This window comes from Chroicocephalus ridibundus, chromosome 12, assembly GCF_963924245.1.
Source record: "Chroicocephalus ridibundus chromosome 12, bChrRid1.1, whole genome shotgun sequence".
Taxonomy (NCBI): domain Eukaryota; kingdom Metazoa; phylum Chordata; class Aves; order Charadriiformes; family Laridae; genus Chroicocephalus; species Chroicocephalus ridibundus.
This window is the reverse complement of record NC_086295.1, coordinates 2,453,270-2,468,596: the sequence shown is the minus strand read 5'-3', so window position 1 is coordinate 2,468,596 and position 15,327 is coordinate 2,453,270. Positions and strand designations below refer to the sequence as shown.

Below are 15,327 nucleotides of genomic sequence, written 5' to 3'. Positions count from 1 at the left end.
GGATTAGCCCGTTTCATCTCGCTTTGCTGGGCAGTGCCACTGCGGAGGGGAAGGCAGCCATAGTCAGAGCGAGCTCCGTCCTTTTCCGCACTGAGGGTAGGCTGCCCCAGTCTGTAGTTTAAGGCTGATGGGTTACTCTGTTTTAGCTTACAGAGTGCCTGGCTCCTTCTATAGATTCGCAATAACTAGAGGAGATTTTTGATTTTCCCGAGTAGCTGCTCTTGCTGAGCATCCTCTCTCCATGCCCATCCATGGCAGTGCTCTGGAAATCAATCATCTCAAGGCAGTGGTGACAGGCTCCTCGCCTGGGGCTTGAGAATAAATTGCCTTTAAAAAAGCACCTGGTGAAGCAAAGCTTGGCAGCCAGAGACCCGATGTTAAATGTTTCCACACCATCTTCCTGTGGATGCAACTGAGCTCCTGCTGTTGCCAGAACAGTGTTTCATGGAGCGAGGCCACGTTGCTGGAGATGAGGCGTGGGCGGGTGCAAGCCAGAGGTGAAGGCAGGGGAGGCAGAAGCTCTCTGTGCTCCCCCCTTCCTCTTCCTCCTGCCTGGCTTAGTCTACCAGCACAGCACGTGGAGTGAGGAGCATGCCTCCTGGAGGCACATTGCAACAGATTTTGGAGTATTATTCCCATAAATTAGGCTAACGTTTCCCCACCAGCAACCTGCATGAGCTGAGCAGCGCTGGCAGGAGCAGCAGGTTGTGTTGGCTGCATTTTCCTCCCTCTTCTCCCCGTGGAAACACCCTCAGGAGCGTTGCAGCGATGTGTCCTTCGGCACACACTGCTGAGAGCTCCTGGCGTGGGTGAAACGGGAGTGGGAAGGAGCAGCAGCCGGGGGGAAGCAAGGGGAAACAGCCAAGGGGAAACAGCCCCAGAGAGTGGCCCCGTGAAGGCTTTTGCATGGGTGGAGGTGGGTGCTCCCCACCCTGCACAATCAGGTCCTGAACTGCCCCAGCACGTTCACTGGGGTTTGGTTGGCTCTACTGGCACAGGGATGTCAGACGTCCTGGGGATGAGGGTGCTGGACTTGCAGGAGCAGCTGCGCAGGGAACCAGGACGTTCTTACAGCTGCAAGGAGGCTCTTGGCGTGCAGCGTCCCCAAAGCAGGTTGCAGGGCCAGCAGTGTGCCTGCCTGGCCATGCTTGTCCCCTGGCTTTAGCCAGCCTTGCATTGCCACTTAGTGGCAGGAGCCCTCGATTGCTGTCCCCAAGGGGTGGTTCTGGGCCGCTTCGCCATTTCTATTGTGTAGCGTTTGGTTAAGAGCAGTTGCAGAGTTCAGAGTAAGGTGGGAGGAGGCGATGTCCTGCAGGCAGTCGCTCTGCTTCTCCCAAACACCACGAAGCACCCTCCCCACCCCTGTGTGTCCACCTGCCTGATGGGAGATGGCGCAGCGGTGGCCATGGCTTGTGGTTGCTCTCGTCGTGCGGTTCTGTGCTGGCTCACTCTTCAGGAGCTACACAAGACGTTGAGGCTTCTACATCAGGAGCAGAGCTCCAGTGGCAAATAGCCCTTCCTCAGTTCAGCAGAAGCAGGGTAGCAAATACAGCGCCAGTAAGACAACAAATTCAGGGTTTGGGCTCAAGCTGGTTAAACCGTAAGCTTTAATGGCAAAATTAAGGGGTGGGTTTCCCCGCAGGTGGTCACAGTGGCTGTTCTTACTTTCCTCATTTACTGGAAGGAAGTGTTTGGGGGATTTTCTGACTGTGCGTGTTACTGTCATAGTGACTCCCTCCCTTAGTGGAGTGTGTGTATATTAGCAAGGACAGAGTTTATGATACAAAGCAATCTGTATATAGTGAATGCTTAATAAAGAGTATAGACCCTTCTCTCCTGTTGGTCAGCGTGGGAAAATCAATACAGGGCTCTGAATTATCCCCTTTCTCTTACTACTCTCATCTCTGGTTGTTGAACAGCTTCCAAGAGGGACTGCATTGAGAAGTTTGGACTGCAAACTGTGGATCGTATCACCAAGGATGACCATGCCATCTGCACTACTGAATACTCCCGGATCGTGCCTTTAGAAAATGGGGAGGTGAGCAGTTGCACATTTTCGTCCCCTGGAGTTTCCAGGGTTTCTCGTGACTGTAGGTACTCTTATTAATTAGTTCCCTCTTGACTTTTGGGTGCCACCTGAATTTCTCCGTTAAAACAAATGAGACTGACAGGGAACTGATTCAGTCGTCTTGCGGGGAGGTAAAGATTGAGTTTGGCTGTGGGAGAGATTAATTTCTTCCCACTTGAGAGGATTACGCAGATTTGTTTTCCCTCCTTGCATTCACAGATTGTTGTCTCTCTGGTAAATGGGCGCCCAGGAGCCATGAACTTCTCCTACTCTCCTCTCCTGCGGAATTTCACGAAAGCCACCAACATCAGACTGCGCTTCCTGCAGACAAACACTCTGCTCGGGCACCTGATGGGCAAAGCCTTGAGGGACCCTACAGTGACAAGGAGGGTAAGACAGGCCTTGATACCTCTTGCTAAGGTGGAAGTGTTTGAGGGCTGTGCGTGCCACCTCTGGGGAGGAGACATCCCTGGATGTTGCCCGTGGGGATTTCCTCTCTCTGTACTTACACTCCCCAAGAGGAAGGCGTCTGCAGCGGATGCCACTGCTGCCGTGGCTGGAGCTGGAGGCTGCTTGGGAAGAGCTGTGCTTAGCACCAACAATGTGAAACTGGGAAACACCTCCTGTGTCACCTGTGGCTTCCTGGCTGTGCTGGGAGACCCAGCTTGTAATTAAAGGGCTCTGTTAGTGGTGGCGGGTCTTACCATAGGCAGATATTGCAGCCTACGAGGTCGAGCTTGTGACTGTAAGGGAAATGTTCCAACACATCATTTTACAAGATAAAGTCCTGATGAATTCCAAGCAGGGATTATGTGTGAAGCTTATTCATAAAGATATTGATGGCCAAACTTTGTTGTTCTCTCCAGTACTACTACAGCATCAAGGATATCAGCATTGGAGGGCGCTGTGTCTGCCATGGCCATGCAGATGTCTGTGATGCCAAAGACCCTAGTGACCCTTACAGGTATGTTTTTCAAAGTCCCAGTTCTGTGTAAAAGCATTTGAATTGTTTTGCTAAGAATGAAAGATGCCGGTGTGGGTTGTGTCCTGTCCTGAGCTTGTAACTGTGCCAGCACTGTTGTTCATGGCTCTGCCCTGAGAATGAACCAGAAACTGGTCCCGCCAAAGTAGCAAAACCCAAATGTTTTGTCAGGCTGTTTTTCAGCCAGATCAGCTCCCTGGTCTGGTTTCCCTGCCCACAACTTCGCCATCCCCATGGGAGCAGAGTGCGGGAATGGGAGGGTAGGTGTGCAAAGCCAATATTGGTGTTGGACATGGAAGTTTCTCATCAAAGCCCAGGGCTGGTTTCTGAACTTGTTGAGAGAAGTCTCTTACGAACTGGGACAGTGCTCTCGTAAATAGATGGTATCCTGAGAAACCAGACTCCATTGTCCTCTTCTACTCATAAGAACCAGAGATTGGTTATGTACATAGCTAAACTACTCTTTGCAAAATATGAGAGCATACAAACCGGTTACATTTGGCTCATGGGACACTTCCCATCCGCCTTGGCAACTTGAAATGCCAAAGAGCTGCTTCAAACCATGAAAGTGTTGCTTTTTAGCCATCTGTTTGCAGCCTGAATGTTGCCTTTATGAAAGGGATGGGTAGATTCAGCTGGACGAGGGAAGTTTATATTTCTTTCTCATCAGGATCATGTAGAGCTTTTGGATCTTCTAAAATAAAATTCCAGTGAGTCCCAGCCAAGGCTAAAAGCTGCTAAGTGTTAAAACAAAGATGTATTGAAAAGCAAGTGTGCGTTAGTGTGCCTAGCTCTCTGGCAGAGGGAAGTTCACACATATTTGAATGTACAGGTCCTTGGTTTTGTTTTAGACTTCGGTGTCGCTGGATGCACAGTGCACCCCTGTACCAGGACAAAAGGACTTCATGGTGCAAAGTGATTCTTTAATATAGAAGCGTCCTGACGTTTCTTGGGTATATCGACGGCTCAGGGCTCTCCAGGAAGGGAGGGAAAGTTGAGGGAGGAGAGATGTGTTGGGAACTTTGTTCAATGCCACTTCTGCTGACAACTCTCTGCCTCCCAGAATTCCCCTCCTCCACTCTGATTTGGATGCGTTTGGCATCTTCGCTCTTGGCCCCAGGGTGTGCTCTAATGTTGCAGCACATGTTCGTCAGCAGCTGTTGCATTTCACCCAGAGCAGATCGCGCTTGCCGGCAGGAGAAAACATTTCCTACTTGGGTGCTTCATACAGTCAGCACGTAACATCTGTAAAGTCCTTTGGGATACATCAGGACAAAGATGCTGGTAAATAGAAGAACTTCTCATGACATTGCTGTACCCAATTAGCAAGCCCAGGAGCATGTAGAAGTCAGCAGAAATATGATACTTTCAGTTGAGAAAATGAGTAATCGGTGAAACGCTGCCATTCTCCAAGGCTCCAGCAGCAGCTGTGTCCAGCCTTCCCACCGAAGCGGGCACTGCTGGGCGGTCGTCCCAGCCCTCCTGCCCTGACGGAGCACGGAGCCAGCACGGCGATACCTGCCATAACGCTGCATGACAAGAGGCTTTGTAGAGGCAGGTGGGACTTGGACACAATGTCCCTTCATGTCATGGGCCCCAGCTGTGAGAAATACATCATTTATTCCGAATGTGTGACCCGTCTGAGCAGGAGCTGCAGTGTGTCCCTCTGCACATGTCCTGCCGCTTCAGATGGTGACGTGTGACAGCAACAGGGCAAGGAAATGCAAATAGAGGGAGACAAGGAATGTGAATTGGCCCAGCCCTATTAAAAATCCCAGTTGTGTCTCAGCCTGTCTGGGAGGTCTCCGCTTCTCATTTTAACTTCTCTCTTCTACACATGCCTGTGTTTCTTGAGCCTGTTGCCCAGAAAGGCGGGATGAGCACTTTGATAGAGTTGAGGTGAGCAAGAAATCTTGGCAAAGACTTTAGGACGTGACGGAGCATGTTCGTGAGCTGACTTCCTGGCCATAAATGATGATGTTTATCCAGCTTTGGAAAGCTTCTTTGAAGTGCCAAGTTACGGAGGCTGCACATCCAGCTGTGTGAAGTTGGCAGCACGTCTGGTCCCCGTGTGAGCGTGTATGTGCAGCGGCTACAGCGTGTGGGCAGATAGAGCCTCCTCAAGGGTCCTTTGCACTTTTCACAACTGTCTGTCTTTGCCTCAAGAGCAAATGGCCTGAATTAAGCAGAGGGGAAGGAAAGTTCTCCTGGTTAAAGGTGAACACCAGCAGGATCAGGCACAAACCTTTCTGCTGGCAAACCCTGTGAGCAGTGAGATAAGCATCAGCGGGGAGCTGGCACGTTGCAGACGGAGAGCTCAGACAGGAATCGTGTGTTAACACGCGGCTGCTGTTGATGTGAGCTCAGGAGAACCCTGCAAGAGCTCGGCATCTGTCTGACAAGAGCAACTGTTTCCGTGGGTTCACTGCCCCATCACGGATGCCACAAGCAAGAGAGGAGCCAACCAGAGCGTCCAGCTGCTGCTTCTGTGCCTGATGCTGAAGACAACCAGCAAGACAACCGCAGCCTGGCTGCTCAGAAGTGGATCAACAGGAGATCAAGGATGCTTTCCTGCTGGATCCTGTTCACTAGCTTGCTCTTTCCCATTCTGTAAGGGAAAGCACCATATGTGCTGGTAGATTTGTGCTGACCGTGAGTCCCTTTTGCAGGTGGTTTCCCCTCGGTACAGTCAGAAGCAGTTAGAGGAAGGGGCTTTTTTTTTTTCTTGATTGTGCTACTCGGATGTCCTGGCTAAATCCAGATGCTGTAGTGCTTGTGTACCGCTCTCGGCTCCGACACAGCTGCTCCCTGGAAACTGTTATTGAGCGTCAGTTCCAGTGGGAAGACTGTGGTTTTATTTTTTTACAGCAGGAGGACCAGGAAATATGTGCTATGTGAACACAGCCGCTCCCTCTTCTTCCTTGTATATATTCAATCAATGAAACATGTAAATATTGTAGCTTATGCACATTTGTCCATAATTCATTAGCAGCATGGACTCGGCACAAGGCACGGTAAAGCTGCTGTGATAGATGAGCTCTCGGAGAGGTCATTGCTAAGTCTGGACAGCAGAGACTAAATAAATAGCTCCTTCTCCATCTGAAATGTGCATCTTTGCTCATTGAGTGCCACCTTTTTGCATTCTGGGAACGGAACCAGCGCGATTCAAACACTTCGAACATTAAAGAGCCGGGGTGCGTGGCTGGAGTCACGTCCTCCAGCCAGGGAGATTAACACTGCTCAGTGGGTTTCGAAGTTCCCTGATTCAGTGACCATCTTTCTCCACACATGTGCATATGGATGTTAATCTTGATCTCCAGCTGCTGCCATGGAAAAAACCCATAAAATTGTGTTTCCTTGGAAGTGCTGAGTGATAGTCAGCCAGGTGAGAGGTCTGCGGGTGACGTGGCCGAGGTTTGCCCCTCACTGAGTCTCCCCCTTGGCTCTGCAAAACATGGGGAGAACAGAGTTCCCGGTGAATGTTTCAGGGCTCATTTCTGTCACCTAGGCTCCAGCCAACCTCTCCGGGGCTCGGTTTCGTGCCTGGACTCTGCCAGCTGCAGCCCAGCCTGGGAACGCGGGTAGGGATGAGGCATCACAAGTGCTCAAAGAGCTGACGGCAGCCAAGTGTTTCAGGGTACCTGCAAGGGGAGGAGCGCCTGCTGAGTGCAGATCCTGCCCGCGTTCTTCCAAACTTTCAGATCATCCCGTATTTCAGTAAAATGAGTTCACTTGTCCCATGCTGCTGCCTCTGTCTGGCTGTTCGCTATACATACACTTGCAGGTCCCACATCTTAAAAATACATGTAGGTGAAAACCATGACACTCAGCTCACTGCCCGCATGCAAGCGCGTGTCTGCACTCCTGCGTTTCACCAAGAATGACTACTCCATTTGTTTCTAATGTTTTAAAAAATTACATTTATTTTTAAACACTGCTTTTGAATGGAAACGCATTGGAGGAGGGAGAGATGGGAGTGGCAGACCGACCCTGAGGGGAAATGAGTAATTGCACAGATAAAAGCTGGAACATGCTGTATTATCCATAAGTCTAATACAACAGAAAGCGTTTGTGTTGGATGGGAATCGCCTTCTGCTAAGTGGAAGTTTTGGAGATGATGTCACTGATGTTAATGAATCACCGTTGCGGTTGAGCAGGGACGAGATCCGTCAGTCGACTGTCGAGATTTCTTGCCTGGCGCCTCCGGAGCCGCCTGTTTACCCAGCACAGCCCTGCCTGTGCCAGCGGAGAAAAGCAGGAGGTGCATTTCACGGGGAGCGTGGGGCCAGCCTCTGCTAAGAGACTTCATTCAAATTTCATGGCGTTCCTCTCTGTGGCACAGGTATACCTGGAGGAACGGATGGGACCTGGGTGGCCCCATCCCTCTCCAGCTCTGGACTATTATTTATTCCTTTCACGCTGCCCCTGCACAGCGGTGGGGACGTCGTGTCCCTGCACCACACTACTCCCTCTTAAGTCCTTTGCTTCAGCTCAGGTTTCTACCACTGCCGCCTCCGACCACTTCACGTTTTACTGTCTGCAGAGCTGACTAGGCAGTGGCACACTGATTTTGCTCCAATCCTTGTCTCCCCGTGAAGAAAAGGGGAGTGATGGTGGAGGAGAAGGAAGGAAGAAACTGGCACTGGAACAGCAAAGTCTGGTGTTTGGCTCAGAAAAAAAAAATATCAGCAATTCAAAAGTTAAAAAAAAAATGCCTTAGAATTCTCTTTTGCAGAATATTTGGGTTAAAAAACGTCACTCTGACTAGTGATAGTTATGCACAGCAGGGTTATGTGGTGGGTCCCCATCCCACACATCCCTGTCATCGCCGCTGGTTTGGCTGTACCTCCTTCCTCTCCCTTGCAGGCTGCAGTGTGACTGCCAGCACAACACCTGCGGCGGGTCCTGCGATCGCTGCTGCCCCGGCTTCAACCAGTTCCCGTGGAAGCCCGCCACTGCCAACAGCGCAAACGAATGCCAGCGTAAGTTGAAGTTGGGTTTTCCCTTCCTTTTCCAGCTGTTTTGCAAAGCCCAGCTAGACCGTGCTTCGCCAGCCCCTTGATGGCGCAGTGCAGAGAAGCCATTCACTGGAATGGGGGGGTTTATGGTGTGTGGCACTGGGTGAAGTGGAGATCAGTGGCACTGTGAGAGGGCAGTTTGCACAGCGGTGAATCGGGTTCAGTCGAGGCTCGCACAGGGAGGCCCACTGGGTCGGTACGGGACTTTGATTCCGCTTACGTTCCAGTTCCTCCTCTGTGTCCAAGGGTTCACGCAGGCAAGACTCGTTGCTCAATTCTGTCTCCAAGATGAATTGCGTTTGGATGTGTTTACATACAGGACATCTTTATTTGTCTAGCGAAACCTTTAGTAAATGCCGACAGTGGAATTTATGCTGCACTGGGAATGCAGAGCACGGAGCACAGCTACATCACACCATCTCTTATAAACACAGGGCGGCAAAGGACAGTTGGATCTTAGTCCTGTGGGTTTGTAAAGAGCACCCTCGCCGGGTGCTGAACTTTACAGCTCACCTCCAGCCCGGATGGGATAAGAGCGGCAAGAATGTTGCCCTCTAAACCAGACTACCTGAGGCCCTAAAGTTGGGTAATTTCTTTTTCTCGTCTATACATGCCTGCACATATTTTACTTCTGATTTTGTGCCTGCTGCGTTTCTCCAGTTGCAGACTAGACTAGACTTTGCGAAAGAGTTGCTGCTGCTGCGCGTTTGAACTGGAAGACTTCTGGGAGCTTGGGTGATCGTGTAATCCCCCAGATGCATTCAAGCATCTTTCCTCGTTGAAAAGTAACCCATCCAGTGTCAAACCCACGAGGAAGAGTTCATATCTTGAGATCCAGCTGGTGACTGAAGGACCTCCATGGGCCGGTGGCTTAGCTAACCTCTTTTTGTGTTTTCAGCCTGCAATTGCAATGGCCATGCCTACGACTGCTACTACGACCCAGAGGTGGATCGCCACAAAGCCAGCAAAAGTCGTGAAGACAAGTTTGAAGGGGGAGGTGTTTGCATTGACTGTCAGGTAGGCCTGAAGAGCTCCTGCGGAAAAGATTTTTGTGTTTGTTTCCGCTGTCAGCCTGGAGTTCAGCCCTGCTGGCAGCTCCGCCAACCCCTCACGCACCCTCCGTTATCTTAATTAGGTTTCTTGCTGGAAAGTTAGTCTCTTTGCAGCAGTTTAAAGGGGTGTGCACCAGTAATGAACACAGCACCTGGGTTCCTGTCTGTCCCCTGGGTAGTACCATTACCTTTCCGATGCTTTAGGGTGAGCTCTGCTGAGGCACTGAGCACTGGGAGGGACAGGTTGGTGCTGAACACATTGGGAAGTCCCTGCCTAGTTTGCAGGGCTCGGGTGCCGCCATCTGGATCTCTTCTGATCACCAAAATGCCAATCTCAGTCTCTGAAGTCCCCAATTAAAGTGGGAAAGTAGCTCTTCCAAGGTGACCATGAGCTGGTTTCATGCAGTAGCATGAAACTTTCATCTGTGCTTTCTTGCTGGGAGGAAACAGATTGCTCTGGTCCTAACACAAAGTGCTCAGGACATTTTCCCATCTGAAGTAAGTGCAATGGGCTTGAGGTCGGATATGAACCTGAAGGTCAGACTGGCCTTACGGGAGAATACACAGCTTGCAGGAAATGCTTTGTTTTCAAATCGGTGTATGTGGAATTTTGAGCAGATTTAGGTCTTCTGTGTGTGGACACTTCTGAATTGCTCCCTCTGGCCCCTGAAGCTGTTAATAAATCTGGCCGATGAACATGAATCCTGCGGGCAGAGGAACTGATGCCCCTGTAACCCACTGTCTTTCAGCATCACACCACTGGCATTAACTGTGAGAGGTGCATCCCAGGATACTACCGGTCCCCTGACCACCCGATCGACTCTCCGTACATTTGCTATCGTGAGTGTGATTTCCTCTGCAGGCTGTAGATGCCTGCTCGGACTTGATGGTGCTGGGGAGGGTGGTCTGAAGGACTGGGCTGAGAGATTTTTCTGATGTAGGGACCCCAGCGCTGTAAGGGATGTGGCCATGTGGGTGGTTCCTGCTGCAGCTGGCATTGCCCATGGAAATGTGTGTGTGCCTGCAGACAGTACGTGTGTCTGCAGAATCTGTGAAATCAGAAATGGTGGCTCGTTCTATGGCTGGAATGAACCAAAAAAGCATTGTTGATGTAAAAAGGCCTGCTGTTGCCTGCAGGGCAGTCCAGTCTTAGCTGTCATCTCTGTGCCCTTTCAGCTGGCACTTGCAGGCCATTGTTCTCCACACGCCAAGACAGGGATTTCTAAGCAGCAGTGGGCTATATCTGTAATGCCGGGGAGCCCAGCTCGGTCTGGTTGCTGTGACACATCGGCTGTTCTGGACCGTGCCCTCGCTGCAGTGTGCCACTGCCACCTCTCCAGGGAAACTGGGATCTCCTGGAGAAGCAAACTGGGGCTGTGCTGCTTTACTTGGGTCCCTGCAGTGGGACAAGCGCAGTGGCAGCGGTTCGTCTAAGCCAGACCCCTTTTGAAGAGGCAAAATTGCACTTTTTAGTTTTGGAGAGAATTTACAGCAGATGGCGGGGTGTCTTATAGAGGCTCTGTATCACGGTGATGCTTCTGTGGTACTCGTGGCTGGCCAAGCGACTGTCGGTTAGTGACAACCACCGCCGGCTTGTCCCTCTCTGCAGGCTGTAACTGTGAGTCTGACTTCACCGATGGCACCTGCGAGGACCTCACCGGCCGCTGTTACTGCAAGCCCAATTACACTGGGGAGCACTGTGATGCCTGTGCCGAGGGATACCTCAACTTCCCCCACTGCTACCGTAAGTGGGGGCTGCAGGGCCGTGGGGTGGCCGGGTCTGGGACCGCACAGACCCAGCGTGGGCAGGATGGGCCAACAGCTCCAGTTGGGGCAGCTCTCCAGGTGCCTTCTCCCCATGCCACATGGCACTCCTGTCCCAGGAAGAGTTCCTGCAGGTGGGGACAAGCCTGCTTTTGGCTTCGGAGGAAGCTGGACCAGAGCTGAGCTGGGCTGGACCTGGCTCCCTGGAGTCCATTTGGCTGGTGTCTCATCTCTCACTTTCTGTGAAAGACATCTTTCCAGAGTGCAGGTTTAAAAATTGTTGTAATGGATCTTTGTTTAGTGGGATTCTGCACTTCGTTCCACGTTTAACGTTTTCATTCGGCCTGTTCAGCTTTGGGACTGCCAACCCATTGATATCCCGACAGGATTTCTTTGAGCGTGTGTGATGACCTGTGCAATGTCTCTTTCTCTGCGTAGCTGTTCCAGCTTTTGCTCACAACGATACTGGAGAACAGGTGCTCCCTGCGGGACAGATAATAAGTAAGCAGTGCAATTTTCCTTGCTGCTTTGGCAATCACCATGCTTTATTGCTGTTATATCTCACCACCCAATGCAAGGTCACGTCTTCAGCTTACTAGGCACGTACCTTGTAAGAGACAGCCCTAACACAGAGTGGGTCTGAGAGAGGAGGCAGCTGAGGGGTGGGGGAAAGGAAGTTTTATGATCCCCTTTTTATAGACAGGAAAACTCTAGCCCAGAGTGGCCGTGCGATTGTGTGTTTTGACTGGTGTCCAGGCCATGTGGGGACATTCCTTCTGGCCTCCCTGTAAGAAACCCCCCATCTGTCTTCGGGGTAGATACAAGCCTGTCCTTCTGCCACACCTGCATGCCCTGCGTGTTCCATCTGCTGGGCAGCACAGCGGGTCCCCTGCCCTGCTGCGGGCGCCTGGGGAGCGCGCACAGCCAGCCACTTGCTCTTTGTGGCTTTCCCTGTTTTCAAAGCTCACTCGTGCCTTCATCCCTGCTCCCCTCCGCCTCCCTCCTCTCTGATGCTTGTTCCTCTGGGTTCATCTCCTCCCTTCTGCTTTTTTTTGGTCTCTTTTCCCACCGAATCCTCCCCTGTCTCATGCTCCCCAGTGTGCTCCAGATAACCTTTTCCTTCCTTCTGTATCTTCCAAAAAGGTTTTTTTTTTCCTGAGCTGGAATTTCTCACTTCCCTTCTCGTTTCCCCACCTCCCCCTCCCTCTGGTTCTTGGATGATTTTTGCCCTTCCCTCTCCCAGCCCAGCACCCCACGCTATTGCTGTGGGTGAAGGCAGGGCTGGCCGAGGGTCTCAGCACTGCTCGCTCACAGCACCCACCTGCCCTGGCAGCACGAAGGTCTTGGGTGCAGCTGATCATGGAGTGACCAGAGAGAAAGCCCAAACCCCGCTCTGGTTATTCCCACACAGCTCTTGGGCGATGCTGCACCGAATCAGCTCTGTCTGGGCTTGTGCAGGCAGCATTTGCCTGCTCTGTGCATGGCCCTGCTGCCCACCTTGCACGGCAGCACGGTGCTGAGGTCTCCCAGCCGCCCTGTGACCCCACGAGCCAGGCGTGCTGGTCGCCCGAGCAGGGTTTGGTTAAAACATTTGCATGTGTTTCTACGAAGGTTAATTAGGAGGCAAATGCTTGTGCTGTTGCCTCTCATGGCAACTCCTTCCCTGTCCTTATGGGACCTCTGCCCAGCAGCATAGATCAACTGACAGCCATGTCTGGTGGTGTTTGTTGTGTGTCCCTGCTCCAGACTGCGATTGCTACGCCGGTGGCACGGAAGGCAACGCCTGTCGCAAAGACCCTCGGGTGGGGATGTGCGTCTGCAAACCCAACTTCCAGGGAACACACTGTGACCAGTGCGCCCCAGGCCACTATGGCCCCAGCTGCCAGCGTGAGTGACTCGGGGTTAGCGGCCCCAAGCTCGCCCTGATCGCCTCCCTGCTGGGGAGGAGCGTGCCTCTCCCCGTCCTCCACTCGTGCTGGGGAGGAGGAATTCTCCAGCCCCACTTTTAAGTGACAAATTCCCATGACTTTTGCTGGTATTTTCCACCCAACCCTCCCGGCTTCTGGGGGGGCTCTTGAGAAATTCCCCATGGATGTGAGCTATGGGCCAGGCATGTTTGCTGTCAGCTGTGTCCCACGTGGTTTCTCCAGTGACTGCATTTCTAGCCCAGAGGAAGAGATGCTCCAGTTCCTTTCCTAGGAATGGGCAAGACGAAGAAGCTGTTTATTTACTGGTGCCCTTGTTGCTTTCCAGCCTGCCAGTGCTCCGGCCCCGGTCAGTATGATGGCACCTGTGACAGCGAGACAGGGCAATGTCTGTGTCGAACGGGATTTGAAGGGCACTTGTGTAACCAGTGCGCTCCCGGCTACTTCAACTACCCTCTGTGCCAGCGTGCGTATCTGTCCTCCCTGGGCCTGGCTGGGTCCGCACAAAGCCAGAGTCTTCTGGCAGGGTTTTGAAGGAGGACTGGGAAGGGGTTTGTGGGTGTTTTAGAGGGTATATGCAATGAGCAGAGATCGACAGTTTGAATACTTAGAGCATCACATAAATGCCTATCTGAGAACCTCAGGAAAAAAACCATATTGCCATGAGCCTTGCCCCACGCTCCCCGTACAAAGCAAACGCTTTCTCTCTGTTGCAGTGTGCGGCTGCAGCGTGGTCGGGACGCTGCCGGGAGGCTGCGACTCCGCTGGGAGGTGTTTCTGCAGACCCGAGTTTGCTGGGCCGCGGTGCGAGCAGTGCAGTCCTGGGCACCACTCCTACCCCCACTGCTACGGTAAGGGCCTGAACGTCCAGTTCCTGCTGGCCTGTCACCTTCTGAAAAACATGCCTATTTTTGCAAGACTTTGGTGTCTCTCAAAATCAAAACCCATGTGGTTTGCACTGTGAATTTGGCAGACTTGTTCTGGAGATCATGGATCATGCCAAAGCCTGGAAGACAAAGCAGTTTTTATCGGTCACACTTCCTCATGACAACCCTGCTGTGACCTGCTGTCTCAGCCTACGGCTTTTTTTGTCTGTCTTTTTAGTGCATTAACCTACTAAACTGCTGAGAAACATTGAATGGGCTGTAAAAAACCCTCAGTGTCATTTTCCTGGTAGGGCCATGACTCTAGCTGAAAATATTGCCGGTCTTTCCAGGGGATTAAGAAATTAATTTAGTTCTGAGGGAAATGTCTAATTCCTATGGGGCTGAATGACAGTTCAGACCAGCAGAAGTTGGCCACGGAACATGCGTTTCATCAGACTATTGAGAGTCCTGCTCTTACAGCTTGCTCCTGCGACTCCCGGGGTGCGGTGGACAACAACTGCAGCCCAGCTGGCCAGTGCCGATGCCACGTGAATTTTGCGGGACACACCTGCAACCAGTGTGCCCTGGGCTTCTATGGGTACCCCAGCTGCACACGTGAGTAACCACCGTCGGGCCTCAGGGGAGGGAAGGGAATAGTTGCTGCTGCTGGCTTTGTAATGGCTTTCCTTTTCCTAGCCCGTCTCCCAGGGGTGTATATGAATATAGTTGGCTCTTGCAGCAAGAATCAGTTTTCCTGTGCACAGTTCACCTGGCTATCTCATCTGACAGGCACGCACTGTAACGAGTATAAACATTTTGAAGAAATGCTTCCCCAAAGGCCGTGTGGTTTGTCTCCCCCAGTTCATTCACTGTCGCTAACAGCAGGAGCTTGGGTCTGCCTGCTTGGTTTGGAAAAAAACCCCAGTCTGCACATATGGCCGCTTAATCTAGACCAGGACACAACCTATTAAGACACAGACCTACAGAGTACGGCTTGGGGAGCAGCTGTGGTTCAGACTCTCTTTCCGAAAGCGTTGTGTGCAGATGCACATAAAACATGTGCTGAATTGCATCTGCCTGTCCTCAGGCTCGAGTGCCTGCAGCCAGAGAGAGCAGGGCTCCGAGTGGGGTAAGCAAAGTCTCAAACCACATGTTCAGATTATACCCTGGTGCCATGAGATGCTCGGATGTGGCTCACGTGACACGTCCTGGCTCTTCGGGGCTCACTCCACCTTGGTTCATGCCATTGCACGGGAGAAGCAACTGTGCTGAAACCAGCGGGAGGGTGGTTGTACAACAGGGTGAACAACGAGGATCGGGATTTGGGGTTCCATGTCAGCCCCGAATTCAAGGTGTCTGCTGGCATGGTGGGAGCTTTGCGTCCGCTTCCCCGGGCACTGCATCGCTCCTGGAGCAGAGCTGCGGGTGCCAGGGCTGAGCAATGCCTGTGGCAGGTGCCTGTGGCCCCAGATGAATAGCCCTGAATAGCTCTCCCCAGCTCTGGGCAGAGTGTCCCCATCTCCCTCCCTGTCGGCAGTCCGACTGGAAGCCAGATGTACTCTGATGTCTCCCAGCAAGAATTTACTGCTCATTAAAAAATAATCTGCGATACAATTTCCCTGAAGCAACAAAAGAGCATCATCACCCTCTTG

The 15,327-nt window shown here is 52.1% G+C and overlaps 1 protein-coding gene across 3 annotated transcripts in view; it reads left to right on the top strand.

Moving 5' to 3' along the window:
* LAMA5 (laminin subunit alpha 5) overlaps positions 1-15,327 on the top strand; it is a 93,110-nt gene that overhangs the window by 42,616 nt on the left and 35,167 nt on the right. For all 3 annotated transcript variants that reach the window (XM_063350013.1, XM_063350012.1, XM_063350011.1), the window contains exons 4-15: positions 1,920-2,038; positions 2,288-2,458; positions 2,935-3,032; positions 7,917-8,032; positions 8,967-9,085; positions 9,870-9,960; positions 10,730-10,864; positions 11,323-11,385; positions 12,631-12,771; positions 13,138-13,275; positions 13,526-13,660; positions 14,156-14,290. In XM_063350013.1, the coding sequence (XP_063206083.1) occupies positions 1,920-2,038; positions 2,288-2,458; positions 2,935-3,032; positions 7,917-8,032; positions 8,967-9,085; positions 9,870-9,960; positions 10,730-10,864; positions 11,323-11,385; positions 12,631-12,771; positions 13,138-13,275; positions 13,526-13,660; positions 14,156-14,290 (1,461 nt within the window). The remainder of the gene's footprint in view (positions 1-1,919; positions 2,039-2,287; positions 2,459-2,934; positions 3,033-7,916; positions 8,033-8,966; positions 9,086-9,869; positions 9,961-10,729; positions 10,865-11,322; positions 11,386-12,630; positions 12,772-13,137; positions 13,276-13,525; positions 13,661-14,155; positions 14,291-15,327) is intronic.